Here is a 19046-nt window from a genome sequence, read left to right as displayed (position 1 = left end):
TACTGTACTAAAGGTTATAGCCAGGGCAATTAGCCAAGAAAATGAAATAAATGCATTCAGATTGGGCCAGGCATGGTGGTTCACACCTGTAATCCCAGCACTTTGGGAGGCTTAGGCGGGTGGATCACCTGAGGTCAGGAGTTCTAGACCAGCCTGGCCAACACGGTGAAACACTGTCTCTACTAAAACTACAAAAATTAGCTGGGCATGGTGGTGTGTGCCTGTAATCCCAGCTACTGGAGAGGCTGAGACAGGAGAATTGACAGAACCCGGGAGGCAGAGGTTGCAGTGAGCTGAGATCATGCCGCTGTACCCCAGCCTGGGCAACAGAGTGAGACTGTGTCTCTCAAAAAAAAAAAAAAAAGCATTCAGATTGGGAAACAAAAAGTAAAACTATTTCTGTTCAACAACTACATGATCTTATATTAGAAAATCCTAAGGAATCCATCAAGAAGTATCCAAATTATTAAGCAAGTTCAGCAAGGTCATAGGATACAAGGTCAATTTACAAAAATCAAACAAAAATTATACTCTACATACTCAAACAATCTAAAAATAAAGTTAAGAAAACAATTTCATTTACACAGTAGTATCAAAAAGAACAAAATATTTAGAAACAAATTTAAAAACTAAAAAAAAAATCTAAAAACTATAAAACAATGTTGAGAGAAGTTAAAGAAAATAAATCTTGGCTGGGCGTGGCAGCTCACACCTGTAATCCCAGGATTTTGGGAGGCCAAGGCGGGTGGATCACCTGAGGTCAGGAATTTGAGACCAGCCTGGGCAACATGGTGAAACCCTGTCTCTACAAAAAATACAAAAATTAGTCAGGCATGCTGGCGCATGTCTGTAATCCCAGGGAGGCCGAGGCAGGAGAATTGCTTGAACCCAGGAGGCAGAGGTTGCAGTGAGCCAATTTTGCACCACTGCATTCCAGCCTAGATGACAGTGCGAGATCCGTCTCAAAAAAAAAAAAAATAAATAAATAAATAAAAGAAAATAAAATAAATCTAGCGTGAGTCAGTCCCTTGGGAGTCAAGATCTCTCTACCTTTGAGGTGCTCTCCTCTGAATTCTTCTGCCTGAACAAGGTTATTACCAGGTCTCAAAGTTTATGGACAGGCTTTATTTATAAAACAAACTTTTTTCAGTTGGTATTCCTTTCATGTTTTAAAGCAATGGTTTTTAAATTTAATGTGCATAGAAATCACTCAATTATCTCATTAAAATGCACATTTCAGCTGGGTATGGTGGTTCTTGCCTACATTCTCAGTACTTTGGAAGGCCAATGGGGTTTGGGAGGGGGATCCCTTGAGGCCAGGAAGTTTGAGACTGGGCAACATAGTGATCCCCCTCTCTAAAAAGAAAAAAAAAATTAGCTGGGTGTGGTGGCACATGCCTGTAATCCCATCTACTTGGAAGGCTGAGGCAAGAAGACTGCTTGAGCCCAGGAGTTCGAGGCTGTAGTGAGCTATGATCATGCTGCTGTACTCCAGCATAGGCAACAAAGCAAAACACTGTCTTTAAAAAATAAAAATTAAAAAAAAAAAAGCAGACTTCTATTCAGTAAAAGTGGGGTGGAGGAAGGGGATGGTGTTCTGCATTCCTAGTAACTCCCAGACAATGTTAATGTTGCTGGTCCTCAGATCATATTTTGAGTAGCAAGGTTTTAAGTAGGTGCATACATACAACTGGCTTGATTCACTAGAAAAAAAGAAAAAAGCAAACTGTAACATGGGTGGCAAACAGTGAGAAGGATAAAACTCTGACGAATCCTCTAAGTTTTTCACAACTGAGTACAATAAGTAACTCCCTATTAACAATGAAGAACATACACTTATATTACCTCTTCATTCCTGCCATGACTAAGTACCAGAAAAGATGCAGAACTGGCCAGCTAGCATCATCCAGACTGGGGCTAAATCCATTTGAAAAGTTAAAAAAAATAAACAACACAAAATCTACTGCATAGAGATCATCCCATAGAATATTAACCATCATCACCTTCCCCTCTCTGTATCTTCTTTTATTCCTTCTTCTAGTCAGTGTTTATCAAGTGTCTTTGGGGACCAATGGCAGTCCCTGGCAATCTATTAACTGGTCTACAGACAGTTTGAGAAAAAAGTGATAAAAGTTTTGATCACAAATATTTCACAAATTTGAGGAGATTATGACTTTCACAGAAATCCCTTTAGGTTCTTTATTGCTGTTACATTCTAAGGATCACCCAAGCTCTACTAGGATAAGTTAAGAAAACACTATCATAATAAGGAAAATGAAAAGGAAAGGGCTAACATACTTCCACATCATATGAGTTGTTTACATTGGTTAAATACGTATTTTATTGTTACTATCATATTGTGTTAAATCCCAAATTTAGGGAAATGAATCAATGGTTCAAAAGAGTAAAAGTGAAAAATACATTTAACTCAGAATGCCATAAATGATAATAGTATGATTTTATAGTGAAGACTGATCTTAGAATGAGCTGTGACCAGTGAACTGGGAGTGATAACTCTGTACTAGGAGACATCCTTGTTCCCACTGTACTGTGATACATTATTAAATAGGAACAAGAAGCCACTGAAGTGTTCACATCATTTTCAACAACTCCAGTAAACCAACCAAAGCCTCCACTATGAATTCTGTCATTAAAAGATCAAAATAATAGTCAAAGGTACTTCTTTTAACAAAACAGATTCAACTACTGTCAGCTGCAAAATTAATGGCAAATGTGCTCAGACAGAAACAAAACAATCTACTGGCAAAATTCTATCATCAGATGACACTATTGGACATTATGTGCTACGTGTGTTATACAGAGAGGAAGAACAATTATTATCACAGATGTAGGTTCTTAAGTATTTTGTTTAATGGCTGCATGAAGCCACTAGTGTACAGAGTACGAATCAACTCTTAGTATATACGAATGTAACATGTTAATCAAGAAATACAAGCAACTTTTAAAAAGTTTTTAGAAGAAGATATTTTCTTTTAACAAACAATTATTTTTGAACCTTGAATTGAAAAGTTGTGCTGGAATCAGCATGGCTAGAGCACCAGCTTTGTGTGCAGCAATGAAGAGCCCACCACCTGACAGCCAATTCACACATGGCTTCATTTACAGACAACAGCTGGCTTAAGTCATTGTTAATAACTGCATGGAAAACTGTGAATATAATTAAAATTGCAGCCCTTGAATGGGTATCTTCAGCATGTTAAGAATGCAGCAGCAGGCTGGGCACACAGTGGCTCACGCCTGTGATCCTAGCACTCTGGGAGGCCAAGGTAGGTGGATTGCTTGAGCCCAGGAGTTTGAGACAAGCCTGCCTGGACAACATAGCAAGACCCGACCTCTATTTGGAGAAAAAAAAAAAAAAAGCAGCAGCAGCAGCAAATACTCTGTTTTTCTGTTTTGTCAAGAGGAAATATGCTAACAATACCTACTCAAACGAAGGATATACTTTTGTTTTTTTTTTTTGAGACAGTCTTGCTGTCACCCAGGCTGGAGTGCAATGGTGCGAGCTTGGCTCACAGCAACCTCTGCCTCCCAGGTTCACGTGATTCTCCTGCCTCAGCCTCCCAAGTAGCTGGGATTACAGGCGCCTGCCACCACGCCTGGCTAATTTTTGTATTTTTAGTAGACACAAGGTTTCACCATGTTGGCCAAGCTGGTCTTGAACTCCTGATATCAGGTGATCCGCCTGCCTCAGCCTCCCAAAGTGTTGGGATTACAGGCGTGAGCCACCGAGCCCAGTGGATATTCATTTTCTTTTTATAACACTGATGTCATTAAAACATATCTATGATTTTAAGCGGCTAACTCAAGTGCCATACCTCTATGACAGACAGTATAGTGACCAGCTTGAGCATATCATTTGAGAGTAAAATTATGATTCTCTCTTTTTTTTAAGATTGGTTTCACTCTGTCACCCAGGCTAGAGGGTAGTGGCGCAATCATAGCTCAATGCAGCCCCAAACTCCTGGGCTCAAGTGATCCTTCCAGCTCAGCTTCCCGAGTAGCTAGGACTTACAACAGGTGTGCTCCATCACACTTGGCTAATTTTTTTTCTTTTTCTTTTTTTTTTTTTGTAGAGAGACAAGGTTTTGCTATGTTGCCTAGGCTGATCCTGAGCTCGTAACCTCAAGCAATCCACCCAGCTGAGCCTCAAAAGTGCTGGGATTACAGATGTGAGCTACCATGACTGGCTACAATTCTTTTGTTGTTGAGACAGGGTGTCACTCTGTCTCCCAAGCTGGAGTACAGTGGCGCAATCACAGCTCACTGTGGCCTCCACCTCACAGGCTAAGGCAATCCTCCCACCTCAGCCTTCTGAGTAGCTGGGACTACAGGTGTGTACCACCATACCCAGCTAATTTTTTTTGTTATTTTTGGTAGAGATGGAGTTTCACCCTATTGCCCAGGCTGGTCTCAAGCAATCTACTCGCCCCAGCTTCCCAAAGTGTTGGGATTACAGGTGTGAGCCACTGTGACCGGCCACAGTTCTTTTTTTTAGTAAGGAGTCTCGCTCAGTCTCCCAGGCTGGAGTGCAGTGGCGCAATCTTGGCTCACTGCAAGCTCTGCCTCCCGGGTTTATGCCATTCTCCTGCCTCAGCCTCCCGAGTAGCTGGGACTAGAGGCGCCTGCCACCAAGGCTGGCTAATTTTTTTGTATTTTTAGTAGAGATGGGGTTTCACTGTGTTAGCCAGGATGGTCTCGATCTCCTGACCTCGTGATCCGCCAGCCTTGGCCTCCCAAAGTGCTGGATTACAGGTGTGAGCCACAGCGCCCGGCCCGGCCACAATTCTTAGTAACAAAATATGCAGACTAAATAATGATACAAATGGCTTAACCAAAGAGTTTCACTCTTTTCTTTTTTCTTTGAGATGGAGTCTCGGCTCTGTTGCCCAGGCTTGTGTGCAGTGGCACGGTCTTGGCTCACTGCAACCTTTGCCTTCTGGGTTCAAGCAACTCTTCTGCCTCAGCCTCCCGAGTAGCTGGGACTACAGGCACATGCCACCATGTCCAGCTAACTTTTGTGTTTTTAGTAGAGACATGGTTTCACTATATTGGACGGGTTGGTCTCGAACTCCTGACCTCGTGATCTGCCCGCCTCTGCCTCCCAAAGTGCTGGGATTACAGGCGTGAGCCACCACGTCCGGCCAAGATTTACTCTTTTCTAACAACTAGGTAGACTTAAAACCATATTCAATTACTGCACTAAACCTGAAAACATATTTCCTAGAACTGAATTCAACCAAAAAGACAGATCTACACATTGCCATCTCCAAAATTAAAATATTCAACTTTCCTTTTGAGTGCCATACACTTGTCAACTTGATGTAGTTTTCAGTGAGAATTCTTGTAATAATTTTTGTGTCCATTTGAATATCTAAAACATCTAATAGAAATATCATATAATTGTTGCTCTTCCCAACTCTATAATTCAAAGGTGGGGCTATCTAATTTAGTACAACTAAGAGCAAGAAAAGAAATCAGTTAAATATGAAACCTTAACTTGGACTTTAGTGAGTCTTTCACCATTCATGTGGTGGTACAATAATGTGAACAATCATTGCTTTTCCTGATACTGATTTAAAAATACTGCTTTGATCTTACAATAAAAACATTTTGAATTATTCTTTTGTGTTTATCTAAAATCAGTGGTATGCACTGAAGACCCATCACACGGTCCACAAATTCCAAATCTTTGAAAACACTACTTTCTCTACTACACTACTTCCCCTTCAAAGGAAGCTATCATTTCTTCCTGTGCATGTTAGAGAAAAACAGAGAACCAAGGACATTTTGTTTGCCCTTATTATTAATCTTCTCATATTAGAAAAGCACTTCATTATCTGCATTTATGTTGCCTCATTTTCAAAAACATTGGTCTGATTTCAGTATGAATAGCACTTATAAAAAACAATATATATAATAACTATTTCCAATTTTTCCTGAATTCCCTCTGCCCCCAAAGACATTCTTTCCTTATGACCTTCCCAGAACCCAAGCTGCCTTCCTATACCTCTTGGTTACAGTCAAGGGTTATAAAAAAATGTTTAACAACTGGCATGGTATAAACACCAAACCAAGAGACTGACACCAATTTATAACTGTATGACTGTAATGGAACAGGCTCACTAAACATCAGCCTTAGTTATACTGCTGCTAAAGAAGCAGCCTTAGACTGCTTCTTGTAAGCAGTCTGCTATACTTTTTTTCCATGCTAGGCCTGTTTTCAAAGATCTTTGGTTATTTTTTACCTGCCACTTCACAGAAAAGGGATAGCAGGGTTCATGAAAGAAACCACACAAATTGGATTCCAAAGATGAGTTTAACATCACATCTTATTAAATATTTAATTTCTCTACTTTTATTCCTTAAAAGGAAGACTTGAGGAGAAGTATTAGAACATACTACTGCTTTCTTTCTCTTACACCGTCTCCAGATAATTAAGCTAAGTTAGCTTTTTTTTAAAAGTCAGCTTTTTATTATAGCTTTGTTATTCAATTATATCCACACAGGTATGCAAGTTCTTTCTCCTTTCTGTCAAACAGACAGTTAATACACAGGCAAATGGATAAATTTGGGGATATATTAAGGATACTGTAAACTGTTAGCAAAACAAATAAATGTCTCTGACATTCAAAGAGGAAACAAGAGAAAGGGAATATAGAAATTCACACCCTAAAAAACAAAAAGAGGTGGTTCATTTTAAAATGAACTTATATAGTTATATATAATAACATCAAATATATCTGTGTTGTTTTTAAAGATATTCTTACCCAATTTTGGAAAAACTATTAGGTATTCAGCATTGCACTGAGGACATGCCACTCTGGCTGTACTGTTTCCTCTTTGCTTTTCATCCACCCAGCGTTGTAGACAGGCCTGGTGAACCCATTTTGTAGATCCTCTGCACCTGCATGGTCTCACCCATTCAGCTGTTCTATCATCTTCATCAGTAGCAAAACAAACCCAGCAACTTCTGTAAATTAAAAGAGAAAAGGACGACATTTATATCTTTAGGACTCCAGCCTCCTCTATACTGCAGCTCTTACTTAATGGGATGAGCCTGCTATGTTATATTACAGAATCTCTGTCCTATATTAAAAGACTAAAGAGACAAAACAACCAATACATTCCCACTAGAGCAGTTTCTACTTTTTCTGTTTTTCCTTGTCTTCCTCTACAGAATCTTATGTTTTCTGAACTTTGTTTTTATGTAATCTCCTCTATCTTTTCAGTAATTCTTCACCTTCTCTAATGAACGAGAGTGCAAGGAGACAAACCTCAAGCTGCTTTTGTTATAAGACCTAATAATTCTTTGAGGAATAGCAAGCACAGTAATATATTAAATTCAGTGTTCTCCCCAGTTCACCACTACCAATCCCTTGAACTTGGAAAAACAAAGTATTACACCAGTGATTTCACATATAGTCTCATTCCATTTTTCAGCTGAGAAAAAAAAAAACCCATTTCTCTCTCCGGTAAAGTATAAACATGAGAGAAAACAATATTACATTTTCAAAAAAGCACAAAGGAGATAAATATATCAAGATAATTTTTTTTAGAATATTAATATGATAAATTTGGGTGTGTATGCTTGAAATCTGAAATCTAGAAGTATCAAGTCTGGGGTGCTTATATTAATAAAAATAAAATTCTATTGAGATCGGTAATTTTAAAACATTTTCCCACTTTGCTTTTAAGGGTACTTCATGAATTGTAATTTTTTCTTGTGGAATTAGGTTGTAATTCCTCAGTTTTTCTCCCAATTAACACAAGTTTTGACACTGATTTCCATCGGGGCAAATACAGTTCAATTCAATGAGACCCTTCTCTCCTCCCCTCCATTAGAACTTGTACAAGTGGAAACAACTGCTAATTAAAGCATGTTACCTACTGTGCACTTTTCACTTAATTGGATAAGTGGCTTCTGTCAGAACAACTAGCTTAACTATGCTCAGTGGGAAAGACTATATAGTCAGGTTTTACATATGGGTGAGGTTCTCCAGTCCTTGTGGAACAACATGAATTTCAATTGTGTGCTCCAATTACAATTTTTCAATTAGAACAGGAAAAAAGTTGAACTGAATCCATGGCATCAATATCCAAAATTGTTGTTTTATTCAGCTTTCAAATTCAGTCAGGTTTCATAAGATCTAAGTAAAATTAGAACGTAGGTAGCATTTGTTTAGCATTCTGACCCTTTTGACCCACTTTAGCTAAGCTGTCTGGGCCTTCACATTGTCTTATGGTTATCCAAAAATACCTTGTTCTTTTTAAAAAAATTTTACCATCGAATAGACATAGCATAAAATCTACCACTTTAGCCATTTTTTAGGTGTATAATTCAGTGGCAGTAAGTATATTCATACTGTTGTGCAACCACCAAGACTACCCATAGTAGGACTGGGTTCTAACCCATGATTTTTGCATAAAATTTCAATTGGTAAGTATACTAGCACACAGGCTGGTTAAGATGTTGTTAGTATATATTTTTCCCCACAACTGAGGTAATTTTGTGAACATATTTGTATATATCTAGGAAATGGAATATATCATTTTAGCAACAAAATACTGGCAGAATATTTAGAGACTCTTTAGTCTCATAACTTTCTTAACACAAATGTAAATAAGAATAGCTACATCAGCATAATTAATCAGTATTAAGGTGAATCACATTTTAAATTAATCCAATTTCAGTTATCAAAAAAATAAAATACAATGTTAGGACTAGGTTGGACCAACTGAAATAGTCTACATTCATCTGTTTTTGACTTACAGAAATGATAGGTCAAATTTCATATTTCGATCTAATGAGAATACTTGTGTAGCTATTATATTCCTCATAAATTCTAGATAAGGTTTATTTTTCCCCAACATTTTATTATGAAAAATTTCAAACTTTCCAAAAAAAGGTGAAAACTGTTCAGTGAATACCCATATACCCAACATTTAGATTCTATAATTCTTATCATTTTGCTATATTTGCTTTCTCACACATCCATTCATCATTCTTATTTTTTGCTGCATTTCGAAGTTGCAGGCATCAGTATATTTCAGTCCCAAATACTTGTATGGATTTACTTTTTAGAACTGACATTTAAAGCATGCACTTGGCCGGCTGCCGTGGCTCAAGCCTGTAATCCCAGCACTTTGGGGGGCTGAAGCGGGCGGATCACAAGGTCAGGAGATCGAGACCATCCTGGCTAACACGGTGAAACCCTGTCTCTACTAAAAATACAAAAAAATTAGTTGGGCGTGGTGGTGGGCGCCTATAGTCCCAGCTACTCAGGAGGCTGAGGCAGGAGAATGGTGTGAACCCAGGAGGCGGAGTTTGCAGTGAGCCGAGATTGCGCCACTGCACTCCAGCCTGGGCAACAGAGCAAGACTCCGTCTCAAAAAAAAAAAAAAAAAAAAAAAAGGCATGCACTTATGCATTTTCAGTTTTTTTCTAATTAATTTCAAAACTATGGTAAATAAGATGGCTGAATGATGATTTAGAGTGGGAACTCATCAGGAGTTAGGCTTTCAGTTGAAATAGCAGTATTAGAGGCATGTGAACCAGCACAACTCCATCTTGATTGAATAGGAGCTGGGTAAAATGAGGCTGAAACCTACTGGGCTGCATTCCCAGATGGTTAAGGCATTCTAAGTCACAAGATGAGATATGAGGTCAGCACAAAATACAGGTCATAAAGATATTGCTGATAAAACAGTTTGCAGTAAAGCCAGCTAAAACCCACCATAACCAAGATGCTCACGAGTGACCCCTGGTCGTCCTCACTGCTACAATCCCACCAGCACCATGACAGTTTACAAATGCCATGGCAACGTCAGGAAGTTACCCTACATGATCTAGAAAGGGGAAGCATAGGCTGGGTGCGGTGGCTCACGCCTATAATCCCAGTACTTTGGGAGGCCGAGGAGGGCGGATCATGAGGTCAGGAGATCGAGACCATCCTGGCTAATACGGTGAAACCCCATCTCTACTAAAAATACAAAAACATTAGCCAGGCGTGGTGGCAGGCACCTGTAGTCCCAGCTACTCGGGAGGCTGAGGCAGGAGAATGGTGTGAACCCAGGAGGCGGAGCTTGCAGTGAGCTGAGATCGCGCCACTGCACTCCAGCCTGGGCGACAGAGCGAGACTCCGTCTCAAAAAAAAAAAAAAAAAGGGGGGGGAAGCATAAATAATCCTCTCCTTGTTTAGCATATCATCAAGAAATAACCATAAAAATGGGCAACCGGCAGCCCAAAGTCTTGCTCTGTCGCCCAGGCTGGAGTGCAGTGGTGCCATCTCGGCTCACTGCAACCTCCGCCTCCCAGTTCAAGCGATTCTCGTGCCTCCGCCTCCCAAGTAGTGGGATTACAGGGTGCCCGCCACCATGCCCAGCTAATTTTTGTATTTTTAGTAGAGACGGGGTTTCACCATGCTGGCTAGGCTGGTCTTGAACTCCTTACCTCAAGTGATCTGCCCACCTCAGTCTCCCAAATGCTGGGATTACAGGCATGACCCACTGCGCCCGGCCACACACAGCTAATTGAAAAAAAAATTTTTTTAGAGACAGGATCTCCTTATGTTGCCCAGACCAGTCTCAAACTCCTGGGCTCAAGCAATCCTCCTGCCTTGGATTCCCAAAGTTTTCGGCGTGAGCCACTGTGCCTGGCCAAATATGTTAAGTTCTAAAGAATTTATTAACTGATTTGCTATCTTACTAGTTATTTAAATTTAATCTACCTAGTATGGAAAGAATAGCAGTCTATGAAATGAGGACTGGGCAAAGGGGAAATTAAAGCATGTAAAAATGGTCACATAAATATCTTTAGGCCAATATCAGCATATAAGACAGTGTGACTAGTCTTCAGGGCTAAAAAAAAAAGGAGGGGAGGGCACGTGCATGCACACACATGTGCGCGTGCACGCACACACACACACACAAAGATGCTTTCTTTCCTTATTTTTTTTTATGAGATGGGTCTGGCTCTGTTGTCCAGGCTAGACTCCAACTGAAATCCTGGGCTCAGGTGATCCTCCTGCCTCAGTGTCCTGATTACCTAAGACTGCAGGCATATAGTCTAGCTTCCTGCCCCTCCTCCCTCTGCCCTTTTTTGAGACTGAGTCTTACTCTGTCACCCAGGCTGGAGTGCAGTGGTGCAATCTTGACTCACCGCAACCTCTGCCTCCCGGGTTCAAGCGATTCTCCTGCCTCAGCCTCCCTAGTAACTGGGACTACAGGCATCCACCACCACGCCTGGCTAATTTTTGTATTTTTAGTAGAATGGGGTTTCACCACCTTGGCCAGGCTGGTCTTGACCTCCTGACCTCAAGTGATCCACCCGCCTCGGCCTCCCAAAGTGCTGAGATTACAGTCATGAGCCACTGCGCGTGCCCATCTCCCCACTTTTTAACCTCTGATAGACTGACCAGGAACATCACCTGGGAAGGTCTTATAATTATGCTTTCCCTTTTTGCTTCTCCATACCCTACCCCTCCCACTCTATGTAATTAATCTATTTCAACTATTTATTCCCCAATTCTCTACCCCCTTCCTTTTAACATGGAGAAGAGCTATTTGAAAATGATTCATTTACAATGTCTCAAGATCTTGGAATGGAGGGGACAGTAGAAATTTGATGTTTAATGTACATACAACACAAGTCCTTCTACCTTCTAGGAGTAAATAGTATCCCATGCTTTCTATGGAAAATCACTCTTCCCTCCAACATTAGCCATGTGTGTGGTTTAGGCAGTTAATACATAACCAACCCCAGAAACACTCAGATTGGCCACTGTAGCCTATCTTCCAGACTACATCATTGGGAGGCTGGGTCCATAAAGCTGGTCTTAGTGAACCTCAGAACTTTTGCTGGGAAAAGTGGTATACAGACTTTCTCTTCTTCTGGGCTTAGAGGAAGAGAATGTGAGGCTATTGCTGACAGGAGAGCCACCAACTAAGTGGAGCCTTAAGAATACAGAAGAAGTGAAGGTGGAAACTGACGGCATCGAGACATGGATCAAGCTGTGCTGTGCCTAAAGCTAAATATATGCTTGTACTGTTAACTCACATAAAGCAGTAGATTTTTGGGTTTTTGGCTTAGCCAATTTGCATTGCATCATGTGCAACCAAAATGATCTTGTTACTGTGTTGGGTACTAAGAGATGGTCTCAGTACAATCATAGAATGTAAACTCTAAAGAGTTTTTATTATTTTTGAGACAGGGTCTTACTCTGTTGCTCAGGTGAGAGTGCAGTGGCACAATCACGGCTCACTGCAGCCTGGACCTCCTGGGCTCCAGTGATCCTCCCACCTCCGCCTCCTGAGTAGATGGGACTAGTTTTTGGTTTTGTCTTTTGAAATGGAAAATAGCCAATTAGTTATTAGCCAAAACCAAAACACTCAAAGTCCATACCCAAGGAAAAAGGAAGTTGTAATTTCTGACCAAACTAAGAGTTTCTCCTTACATCTATTTTTCCTCTTGTTTTCTCCAATCCTCTGACTCTCTCAGAACTCAGTCCTCAGTGTGATGCATAAGCGTCACCTGGGGACTCATTAGAAATGCAAATCTTTAGGCCTTGCCCCAGACCTACAGAATCAGAAACTCTGGGGGTACCCAGCACTTTGTTTCAATAAGCCCATCAGGTGATCATGATCCCGAAAGTTTGAAAACTTCTGCTCTAGCCATTCTTCCTTCCTTTTTTCTGATTTCTCCTTTGTAAATATTCTTTTTTTTTTTTGGAGACGGAGTCTCGCTCTGTTGTCCAGGCTGGAGTGCAGTGGTGCGATCTCAGCTCACTGCAACCTCTGCCTCCCGGGTTCAAGCAATTCTCCTGTCTCATCCTCCCGAGTAGCTGGGACTACAGGCACGTGCCACCACGTCTGGCTAATTTCTTGTATTTTCAGAAGAGACGGGGTTTCACTGTGTTAGCCAGGATGGTCTTGATCTACTGACCTTGTGATCTGCCTGCTTCGGCCTCCCAAAGTGCTGGGATTACCGGTGTGAGCCACCGTGCCTGGCCCTGTAAATATTCTTAACTCACCGTAACAGAAATCAAATTTTGTTTTATGCTCACTGTAAACATTTTTAGATTATTTGTTTTTTAATTTTAAACAATAAGTAAAATGCTTAAGGTATTTTTTCCTAAGGAAACAAGGTTAAATTAATTTGGGGAAAAAGATAAGCGAATTCAGGATATTCTAGCTGGTTAAAGAACCTGGACTTTGGAGCCAGATTGTCTGGGTTCAAACCCCTGCTAACTACATAGGTTTAATGATAGAATCTCTTTCACAGAGTTGTGGCAAAGCAGGGGTTCTTAATCTGGGGTCTATGAAAAACTTAGGGGGTGGGGATCGGTAAATCTGGATGAGGGGAGAAAAACCATCACATGTTTATTTTTGCTAAGCTCTAAATAAAATGTAGCTTTTATTCAATAATGAGTGCAAGCAAACCACAGAAATATTAGCAGCACAGCAATTAGAAATGAGTATAGCAACCAGAAATTTTCATATTACTTTACAGCTGTAGAGATCCCGAAATAACTAATTTCAAATTACAATGAGCTAAATGTTATCAGGTGAACTGATAAATCTTGTATTTTAATGTGTTAAAGTTCATATTACTATATTAGGCTTTTAATATTTTGATAGCTATACTTCAATATAATTGGTTTAGTTTCTAATCCTATATATTTTGTTTTATTCTTTCAAAAACATTCTGAGAAGGAACCCATAGGCTTAACCAGACCACCAAAGGAGTTTTAGCATAAAAAATGTTTTATGTTAAGGTCCCCTATTGTAAAAGATTAAACATGTGATTAAGAAACTGCTTAAAAATTGCCTGGCACGTATATAACCTCCATATGAGCACTAGCAATAACAACATTGACAATGATGACAGTGACGGTGTCAGCTTTCCATTCAAGTTCCTAAAATTTATGGATGCAGTTTTCTTACCATTAGCACATAAAGCAATTCTACTTGGCACCCTGGCATTCAGTGGAAAATGTTCTGGATTCCTAGTCATTCCCCAATTTTTCAACAGGCCACACCACTACTTAAGATTCATTTAAACCCTTTCAATTCATTTTCTTTCACCTTTATTATCTTTCTGGTAGCTTTTCTAAATGCCACCTACTTGCTGATGTTACTCCTACACCATCCCATTCACCAAATTGGGGCATATTCATTTACAAAGCAAAAGGATATCTGGGAAGTATCATGATTGGTTCAGGGATCAAAGAACAAATCACTGTCATTATATGAAGACAACAAAAGAGAACTAAACTAGACAAATCTAAGGACTATTACTTATTCCTAAGAACAGATGTATAGTCTTACTGGTATTGGTAATATAATTCCATGTGATTTTAAAATTATGATGGTTTTTGCCAGTTATATAGTAAACTAATAAAGAGTAAACAGTAAAATTTATAAACAGTTTAAGGAATATACATGACAAAATTGCCCTAAATCTAACATTATTCAAGATCTCCTCCTAAATCCACTTGAGTACCTAATAAGTACATTCATTATTTGATGCCACAAGGAACTAACTACATGTAAGGAACTTCCAGTCTAGTTAACGAACAAACATGCATATGAGGATCACAAAAAAACCGCCATACCAAGCATTAAGTGCCAAGAAAAGTTGTCAGAAACCTTAATACAGAAATGTGATGAGAGACCAAGAAACAGGATGAAACAGTTGAGGTTTCAAGAAAAGGAAATAACTACAGATGAGAATTCGAGTGGAAAGAAAAGGTATTTGAAGAAAAACAGAGTAAGCAAGCTTAGAGATGGAAACGAACATATGTTCATGGACCAATGTGGTTGGAGCAGAAAGATTTTAAGATGAAGCTAGATATTACAAACCAGTTGGGAAAGGATGAATAACAAAGACAATCTCATTTCATAGGGTTCGTTTGTGACTAATTTACAGTCTATCTGATCAAACAGGTTAATTATTTTTAAAGTATGTAGAAAAAAGTGACGGGGGCTTTATTTATCAAAAAGATAGTTTGGCACTAAATTAAGCAAGATAGGTACAGTATCTTAAAAAACAGCTGGCAGTAAAGCCTTTCTTTGCAGACTCAAATTGCAGGTGTTTCTTTTGGATTCTTAGGAAGTTCTGGGAAATCAGACTCCTGCCTGAGAAATCACTGTGATGAAAATTGGAATGTAGCAGAATAGAAAAGTTTGAGAACACAGAAAGCAAGCGTGGAATAAGCTTTAAATTGCTGCTGTTGTATTATATGTGGTGCCATAATAGTGTATTTACATGACTGCTCTAAGGAAAGAGAACAAGCGCTCCTCAATTCAGAACAAGTTTGGAGATTCATACTCTGGTTAATGTAAGGAGGGCTCTATTCGACAAAGAAAAAAACTACATGTTAGGCCGGGCACGGTGGCTCACGCCTATAATCCCAGCACTTTGGGAGGCTGAGGTGGGCGGATCACCTCAGGTCAGGAGTTCGACACCAGCCTGACCAACATGGAGAAACCCCGTCTCTACTAAAAATACAAAATTAGCCGGGTGTGGTGGTGCATGCCTGTAATCCCAGCTACTCAGGAGGCTGAGGCAGGAAAATCGCTTGAACTCGGGAGGCGGAGGTTGCAGTGAGCCGAGATCGTGCCATTGCACTCCAGCCTGGGCAACAAAAGCGAAACTCCGTCTCAAAAAAAAAAAAAAAAAAAAAAGAAAAAAACTACGTGTTGCTTATTTTGTCTCAGGATTAAAAGTGTCACACCAAAAAATTGTGAAACAGAAAGTACACTATTAGGGAGACTAATATGTCCGTTCATCCTAGTGGAATGGAAGTTAAAGTACCTGGATCTATCAAAGACATATAACCACAATCATGACACATTACCAAAAAGAAAAGGTGAGAAGAAATACGGTCAGCCCTCCAACTGAGGGTTCTGCATCTATTCATTCAACTAATCTCAGGTCAAATACATTTGGAAAAAAAAGTCTGTACTGAACATGTAGGGACTTTTCCTTGTTATTATTTCATAACAATACAGTATAACAACTATTTGCATAGCATTTACATTGTATTAGGTATTTTTTATTTTTTTGAGACAGAGTCTTGCTCGTCACCCAGGCTGGAGTGCAATGGCATGGTCTCAGCTCACTGCAATCTCCGCTTCCCAGGTCCAAGCGATCCTCCTGCCTCGGCCTCCCAAGGAGCTGGGATTGCAGGTGTGTGCCACCACACCCAGCTAATTTTTTTGTATTTTTAGTAGAGACGGGGTTTCACCATGTTGGCCAGGCTGGTCTCAAACTCCTGACCTCAGATGATCCACCTGCCTCAGGCTCCCAAAGTGCTGGGATTACAGGTGTGAGCCCCCGCACCCGGCCTGTATTAGGTATTATATGTAATCTAGAGAGAACGTAAAGTGTACAGGAGGATGTGCATAGGTTATATGCAAATACTACACCATTTTATATCAGAGACTTGAGCATCCACAGAGTTCGGCATCCTTGGGAGGTCCCAGAACCAATTCCCCACAAATACTGAGCAATCATTTATTGAGTATAGTAATTCATGCCGTGCCTTTTGTCTTTGATGTTCATAAACTCTGAAAGCACAATTAATCCCACCTTAAACATGAACCAAAAGCCCAGAAAGGTTAAGTGATCTGGCCAAGGCCACACAGTAAGCAGAGAGGCATGGATGCAACCTGGTCCATGACTCCAAATCATCAGCTTTTTTCACTGCACCATGCTGCCCTATGTATAGTGTATTCAGAGAAAAATTTACATTTACATTTCCCATTTCTTAGAAAATTACAGCAGTACAAAAAAGTACATGTTTCATTTTACTAAGGTACTTTAAAGCAGCCATAATGTGCTTCCTCCAGAGAGGCAAATCCCTTGCAGTTTACTCCAATGGGCCATATAAATATTGTCATCTATGTGAACTATGGCACATAAAGAATTAGGAGGCAGGTCAGGCGTGGTGGCTCATGCCTGTAATCCCAGCACTTTGGGAGGCTGAGTGGGGAGGACTGCTTGAGACCAGGAGTTCAAGGCCAGTCTGGCCAAAATAGTGAAACCCTGTCTCTACTAAAAATACAAAAAATTAGCTGAGCATGATGGCACACACCTGTAATCCCAGCTACTTGGGAGGCTGAAGCATGAGAATCGCTTGAACCCGGAGGCTGCAGTGAGCCAAGGTTGCACTACTGCACTCCAGCTTGGGCAACAGAGTGAAGGCTCTGTCTCAAAAAACAAACAAAAACAGACTTAGGAGGCACTGAAGATGAACTGCTACATGAGTCTGGAGAAGAAGAGAAAAATATTTCTGCAGACATGGTCAGAAGAGCATTATAAACAAGGCAGAACCTAACTAGGTCTTGAAAAATGGGTAGAGCTTTGAAAGAAAAGATGCCAAACAAAACCCAAAAACAAAAACCACCTTATGTTTGGAAGAAAGTGTGCAAGCCAGTCTGGCTTGGGCAAAAGACTTAGGTACTTATACACTTATTTATAAAGAGAAGAAAGGCTTTAAAAAGGCAGTTGGTGCCAGCTATGTACTCCATATCTTAAACATAATAGGGAGCATAATAAATGGTCTGTGAATAATGGTGAGTGTCCTGAAGGACAGGCTAAAGAATATGATCTCTTTTTTTTTTTTTTTTTGAGACAGGGTCTTGCTCTGTGGCCCAGGCTAGAGTGCAGTGGCATGGTGCAATCTCAGCTCACTGCAACCTCCACAACCTGGGCTCAGGTGATCTTCCCACCTCAGCCTCCCCAGTAGCTGTGATTACAGGTGTGGACCACCACACTCAGCTATTTTTTCTTTTCTTTTCTTTTTTTTTTTTTTTTTTTTAAGTAGACACAGGGTTTCTCCATGTTGCCCATGCTGGTCTCAAACTCTTGGGCTCAAGCAATCTGCTCCTCTCGGCCTCCCAAAGTGCTGGGATTACAGGCATGAGCCACTGAGCCTGGCCAGATCTTTTTTTCTTTTTTGAGACAAGGTCTTGCTTTGTTATACCCAGGCTGGAGTGCAGTGATGTGATCATGGCTCGCTGCAGCCTCAATCTCCCAGGCTCAAGTGATCCTCCTGCTTCAGCCTCCTGAGTAGCTGGGAGTATAGGCATGCACCACTGCACTGGTTACTTTTTTATTTTTTGTAGAGACGGGGTCTTAGTATTTTGCTCAGGTGGGTCTCAAACTCCTGAGATCAGGCGATCCTCCTGCCTCAGCCTCCCAAAGTGCCCAGCCCTGAACTTAATCTCAATAAGCAGTAAGAAAATACAAGTTTTGAACAAATGAGGCAATTTTTAAAAATGGTGCTTCTGCATGATTATTATAAGCACCGATATGTCACAAAGAATGAAAAGAAAGACATCATGTTACAAAAGAGGGTCTCCTATGTACTAAGGCCCTTGTGGGAAAATAGGATAGGGAATACAGGCAGTTTCTGTTCTCAATGAACTTCCAGATGAATGTGTGTGTGTGTGTGTGGGAAGCTCTGAGACATGGGACAAGTATATTAAAAAATTTACAGTATAATGTGATATACTATAATAAATGCATCAAGGTTCTATTGAAACACAGAAAGGAGTTATTAACTCTGTTTGGGGGAGCTGTGCAAGGTGTCACTGTGGTATTTCAGCTGAATTCAATATGGGTAAGACTTCACCAGGTGTTAGGAGGGAGGAAGGCACCTAAAGCAAAAATAAAGAAATGAAAGAGCAGGATATGTTCAGGGGTCAATGAGGGGGAGTGCAGGAAGGATGGTTAAGGTAGGTTGGGGCTGGATTATAGTAACAGATCAAAGCACATTACCCCGTTGAAAGTTTACGTTTTATCCTTTTAGGTGACACAGAGACTGGCAGATTTTTAAGTATAGAAATCCCATGATTATAATTGTGTCTTGGCTAATTCTAGTGCCACTCTGTAGACCAAACTGGACCAAGTGAAAAATTGAAGCTAGAAAAAGGAAAATCAACAATATGTGATGAACAAGTGGATCTGGAAGGAAAGAAGGCAGCAAAAAAATGTAAAAAGGCCAGGCAAGGTAGCTCAT

General features: G+C 40.3%; 1 protein-coding gene across 1 annotated transcript in view; it reads right to left on the bottom strand.

The window, feature by feature from the left end:
- The window catches only part of MARCHF5 (membrane associated ring-CH-type finger 5), a 62359-nt gene that overhangs the window by 35286 nt on the left and 8027 nt on the right, over positions 1-19046 (bottom strand). The window contains exon 2 of the mRNA XM_002820985.6: positions 6789-6991. Within this exon, the coding sequence (XP_002821031.2) occupies positions 6789-6991 (203 nt within the window). The remainder of the gene's footprint in view (positions 1-6788; positions 6992-19046) is intronic.

This window comes from Pongo abelii, chromosome 8 (assembly GCF_028885655.2).
Source record: "Pongo abelii isolate AG06213 chromosome 8, NHGRI_mPonAbe1-v2.0_pri, whole genome shotgun sequence".
Taxonomy (NCBI): Eukaryota; Metazoa; Chordata; class Mammalia; order Primates; family Hominidae; genus Pongo; species Pongo abelii.
Note: the sequence above shows the minus strand (reverse complement) of the source record. Positions and strands in the feature narration are given on the sequence as shown.